Below are 6,000 nucleotides of genomic sequence, written 5' to 3'. Positions count from 1 at the left end.
TATTTCTTATCTATCTTTTACCATTTTTTTTTTAATTACAGGGCTGTAGCTTTCAGGCCCCCCCCCAGAGGGTTAATTCCCTTTCCCTCTCGGTGTTTGATGCTTGGATTTATTTTAGGTATTTAAATGCCGAGACTGTATGTTTTCAAGAGTATGGTTGCAAAATCTCCTATTTGCCTTTAAACATAAAATAGGCTTGTTAGAAATCAGCCCAGTAGAGAATAAAAGGGAATTTTCCCAAGAAGTAATTTGCAATCCAGTAATAAAGTATTGTGGGCCCTTTGCGGCTAGCAATTGATAATTGGGAGTTGATTTTTAACCCCTTGTTTCACAGATAGGGATATCTTTTTGTACTCATCTTGGATATCTATGCAGCCTCCACGGCAAGTTTCAAGAACTTTTCCCTCATAGTTGTGACAGAACTTTCAGCAGCTGCTGTAGCCATCCCTTCATATGCCCCCCCCCCCCCATATCTCTGTCTGTCTGTCTGTCTGTCTGTCTGTCCAGTATCATAAATCAATCGGTCACTCCCTCCCTTAACTGCCACCAACTTCAAAGGATGAAAGTGAGTGCTTCTCCTGCAGTTTCTCCTCTCCTCGCTTGTGTATCCGTAATAAGCGTCTGCAAGCAAGCGATACCACTTGGCTGCCTGTCAGGACAGTGTAGCTGCGTTTCTCCAGCCGGAATCCATTAGAAGCATCTCTCTCATCCCCCGCCCCTTGGAGCGTGCCTGCTTCTTCACGTCATCACGCTCCCCCCTACCCGGAAGGGATTTACATTCTGTGAATCCCATTCCCAGCCAATAGCAGGGCGTGGCCTGTAATAGACACAGTGTCTCCAGCCAACCAACAGACAGTAGAACGGCTGCTTGTCAGGCACCTCGTGCTAAGCTATATAAGGGAGAGTAGAGCAGCGCTGCGTTCATTCTGAGCCAGTGAGATCAGAGTAGTGCTGCGGCAGGACACAGACTGAGAATATAAAGCGGATCACGCTCGCGTCTGTGCGTGGGAATCGGCAGTCCCGTTCTCTGACACTATGAAAGCTTTCAGCCCAGTGAGATCTGTCCGGAAAAACAGCCTAACGGAGCACAGCTTGGGGATATCCAGGAGCAAAACGCCAGTGGACGACCCCATGAGCCTCCTGTACAATATGAACGACTGCTACTCCAAGCTGAAGGAGCTGGTGCCCAGCATCCCGCAAAACAAGAAAGTCTCCAAGATGGAAATCCTCCAGCATGTCATCGATTATATCCTGGACCTGCAGATCGCTCTAGATTCTCACCCCAGCATTGTCAGCCTCCATCACCCCAGACTGGGACCAAACTCCTCGTCCACAAGAACCCCACTGACCACCCTAAATACAGACATCAGCATCCTGTCACTGCAGGTACGGAGCTAGCCCTGTACCCACACCTTGTCACTCACGTGGGATGCAAGCTTCATCACTCTCAGCCAGCCTTAGGATGACTGAGCGTGATGAGGGCTGTACTCCGCTCTCATCACTGCTGAATGACTTGTGCCTTTATTAAGTGTCACTGATCCCATCTAGTTACACTGCTTGTATTCTTTGTTTGTTGCAGGCGTCTGATATATCAGAATTTAGCACGAATGACAGCACGAAAGCTCTTTGTCCTTAAACAAAATGGTGAGTGCCTGATCCCTGTTATATACCAGCAAATCGTAACACTGCGTTCTAAATGGGATTGTGCGGGGCTCCTATGTGGTCACATTACGATACATTGTTGCAACTGTTAATGTAACCTTTGGGGGATACTGTGTTTAGGCGTTTAGCCACCAGGAGGGTGTTATTAACCATTCTGTATGATCTGATTGTTCCCGTCGGGTATGAGATATATTATCCCTGGCTACAAAAAAAAAATCCTTTGTTGCCCTGTCCTAGCCAACAGAAGGCAGGATGTTTGTGTAAAGAGAGCCCCATATGTGCCATTACTGGGCTTCTGTCTTCGTTTTTTAAAGTGGCTACATTTAATCAAGTAATTGGTGCAAGCAGTGGACTGGCGCCTGCATTCATTGCAGTTAAATAGACCCCCCCCCCTTATCATATGTTTTTATTTAACGTCTGCCTTGCTGGACAGACTGGGCTTCTTTAATCCTAACCCCCTTTATTTGCTTAATGTCAGTGAATCATTGATTTAACTGCTAACATTCCTGGTGGTCTGGGTACCAAGTGACACATTTTCACAATCCCATGGCAACTTTGATGCAGGCTAAAAAGATCTTTTATTCTTGGGGTGGGGGGAACAGGGTTTTTTGGGGTGTCTGGGATCCAAGATCCAAAGCTTGTAGGAAATGTTCCAGGAGGCAAGGGGTTAAGACACAGCCTCTCTTACATCTGGAGCACTAGGTTAGCCCCAATGAGTGTTTGGTTAAATGTTCAATGTGGCTTCCTTACTGGCGCCAGTCTGTCTGCTCATCGCTTCCACTAAACCCTCCTTCTCTCAATCTCTTGCAGGTGTTCAGCTGACTATTTTTTTCTTGCACATCATGGCTACAAGACTTCTTTTTATTATTTGAGTGCTGAATTTGTACAGCTTGTGAAAGAAGTGGGGGAGATCAACGTGGCTATGAAAAAAAGGGACTTGCATCAGATTTTTTTTTTTAAATAAATATATATATATTACCCCAACACCATTTTTCCCCCCACCCCAGAATTCTCAAAATCAAGCTCTTTTTGGACTGCTTTTAGTTATTTATGAAAGACTTTATTATACGGTCCTTTTCCAACACGGGGAAGGCTTAATAATCTACTATTATCTCCTGCATGGGGATTGAAAGTTAAAAAAGTGTCAAGGGATTTGGCCACTGAATCCACCTTTTCTAAAAAGGTACAGTACCTGGCAAGGAGGCGATCACAAGTATCCGACGATCAAGACTTCTGCTCGGACTCTGACATGGGAACTGAATGCTATTATTGTACATAGCTGATCAAGACATGGTGAATTCCTGTTTTTTTTGTTTTTTTTCCTCCCCCTTGTACAGTGGCAGAGATCTCATTTCTGCAAATGTGTATGATGTACTTAAATCATGCTAAACTTTTTATAAAAGTTTGGTTGTAAGCTTTTTATACAGAATAAATCGATTGTGTTTATTGAACTGTGACTTATTTATTCCGTTGTAAAACTTCTTGAATCTTTTCTGTTAGAATGCGAGGTCAGAGCTTTATTCTGTTGTCCCTACATTGTGTGATCTGTGCCAAACCCATAGATAGATAGATAGATAGATATAGATATTATATAATGATGATCACATTCCATTATTCAGACGTAAATGATTGTCTAACAGACTTTGAACTGTTATTAAACAAGCTCAATGTATTAACTCTTATGTTGCTATTAAACTTGATCCAATGTTACAGCGTAACTGGCTTGTAGCTGTCACTAAATGCCACCAGAACAAGGACATTCCTATAATCTGTTTCTGAGTGTATTCACTTTCCCATAAATCCAGCCGAGGGGGGCTTCGAGCAGAGGGGGACAGGTCTGAATAACCATTATGTTCCTGATTAAACTTTGGCTGCTCTTTGAAAGGCTCTGGGTCTCCATCAGAATTGAATTAGCCTGTAATGGGACTCTCCTCCTTCCTAAATCCGCTTGGAGTGAGAGGGTTGTACCCCCCCCCACACACACACACTTTTACCGGGTGACTTGTGATTTATATTATATAGCATTTATTGCATTAATTCAAAAATATTATTTCTATCAATATCTGCTTTTAATCTTGATCTGGGCATGTCTTTATTTAAAACAAAAACAAAAAAACCCAAACTTTTCCTACAGATAAGATGAAAAAAAAAATGTAGATATTTAATAATAAAAAGCAATCCAAGATCTTTTTAATTGTCGCCATTGTGCAGAAATGTACAACTTCCATGCTACTGCTTGTAATAGGGTTACTGTATGGAAGGGTTAAAATCTTGACACTCCATTTAAAACTAACTTTTAAACCCTGCTGTTCTGTTGACTGAGCATTATGGGAGTTGTAGTTGGCACTACCTTTGGTGCAGAAAAGTACCCGTCTTGGTATTTAGTGATTAAAGTACGTTAAAGCTGATAAGTTTCTGACGGAGTCACAGGTTTCAGACTTTTATTTTCTCACGCGAAATACAAACTGGTATGTCCCAGCAGAAGGGGTTAATGGTGAGTTGCATGCTGGGAGGACTCTGTGAAGGGCAGGCTGCTCACCTGTGTGCTGTAACACTTTAACCTGGGTTAAACAGGTGTCTGGGAGGCGCCGCTCAGTCTGGAGCCACTGCCCTTCCTTGCCCTTGACATAAAATCCATCTCCCAGGCCTGGGAGCCACTGATCTCCTAATCCAAACACAGCCCTGACAAGTCAGCAGCCGGCCTGCCGGGGGGAGCCTTTTCATGGCTATCAGTGAACCCAAAACACAAGAGATGCATTGACAAATAGCCACAGGAAAGCCCTGGGACAGATCTGCTAATCTCTGCTCCTCCAACAACACAAAAAGCACTCACTTGTCATATCAACAGGGATTGAAGGAGGCAATCTGGGGCCATCTGCAGACACATCTTCTATCACAGATCAAGAGTCTTCTGATGGGAACTTCAACTCCCCCTCCCACTACTCACTGGGTGTCATTCCACGGTGTACTGGGCAGACAATGGGCCACTTCCCACCGAGGACAGGCCGCTTTGGAACCCCCAGGACACTCAATAGTCCATATGAATCGCAATGTTACAAGGTGTTTTTGGGTTAACCTCAATCATGGGCTCCGGGAGTGATATATATAAATAGATATGTAAATGGTATGGACTATAAATATTAAATATCCTCGGGCAGCCAAAGGGTTAAGCATTGTATCTAATGTCACCTTATTTGTCTTGGTCCGTCAATTCTAGTTTTAGTTAGTAAGGACAGTAAGAAGCCCTGCGTGAATTGTTGGCACTATATAAACTACAATAATAAAATTAAAAATAATTTGTAGTATGACACAGTTTAAATAATTAATAATATATACTCTTTTTACAATACATCACGTAACCAACCTACATGGTCCCACTTTACAAAAATACGTGGCACAAGGACAACTTATTTTATTAAAAGTCCGCTGCAACACAAGGGCAGATGCTAATTTATAACAATTCTATGAAAAAAAAGTTGCCGCTTCCTAAATTAATAAAATATTTCCTAAGAATAGTCTCATTTTCTAGTTAACAGAAATGGCCACATTGTACATATATATATATATATATATATATATATATATATATATATATATATATATAAATATATTATCTATATTAAAAAAAATGATGCTCACACATGCCTTGGTAACATTTTATTTATTTATTGACATATAGCGCCATCATATTCCACAGCGCTGTATAATGGGTAAGCAGGATATAGCAAGCAGTGCATCACATAATGATTTGGACTCCCAGAAACTGGGAAATTTGGTAGGAAAATAATGTATTTAAAAATCTCAAACTTTCTGATGAGGACAGTGTGCTTTTTAAGTTTAGATGTTATTGATTTGTTGTTTTTGTAATAGTGTCTTCTAAAGTCTATAAAGCAGCAGTAATGTCAGGTTACTAATAGATTCAAGTTTCGCGGCTCTCTGGCTCCCTCTAGCGGTTAATGGCTTAGTAGCAGCTGATTAACCCAGTTAACCCTGTACTCTCCATGCTGCTGAACGTCTTTCCTATTCTGCCAGGGATTGGAGGCTTACAGTTCAGAGCCTTGCTTGTTCAAGTTCTCATCTTGTCCATAAAGGACAGGGTTGGTCTAAGGGGCCCCTAAGTGGACAAAGCACACAGACGCCACATAAAGTATTTAACCCCTTAATGACAAAGCCCGTACATGTACAGGCTCAAAATGCATTGTTTTCAATGGGTTTAGGGACCGCCCATTGTCCTTAAGGGGTTAAAAAATATATAATGCATTTTAAAAAAAAGGCCATACATAATACATGAACCTCTGCTTTGGAGGGGAATTCCATTACCTATTCTCCTAGCTACAG

The 6,000-nt window shown here is 42.0% G+C and overlaps 1 protein-coding gene across 1 annotated transcript; it reads left to right on the top strand.

Moving 5' to 3' along the window:
- The first annotated feature begins 1,035 nt into the window (after nucleotides 1-1,035).
- On the top strand, nucleotides 1,036-1,636 carry ID2 (inhibitor of DNA binding 2). The gene is made up of 2 exons (XM_089491908.1): nucleotides 1,036-1,386; nucleotides 1,580-1,636. The coding sequence occupies exons 1-2, from the start codon at nucleotides 1,036-1,038 to the stop codon at nucleotides 1,634-1,636; spliced, it is 408 nt and encodes a 135-aa protein (XP_089348034.1).
- The last annotated feature ends 4,364 nt before the right edge of the window (nucleotides 1,637-6,000 follow it).

This window comes from Sceloporus occidentalis, unplaced genomic scaffold (assembly GCF_023333645.1).
Source record: "Sceloporus occidentalis isolate IW3139 unplaced genomic scaffold, rSceOcc1.0.p SCAF_52, whole genome shotgun sequence".
NCBI classification, from domain to species: domain Eukaryota; kingdom Metazoa; phylum Chordata; class Lepidosauria; order Squamata; family Phrynosomatidae; genus Sceloporus; species Sceloporus occidentalis.
Note: the sequence above shows the minus strand (reverse complement) of the source record. Positions and strands in the feature narration are given on the sequence as shown.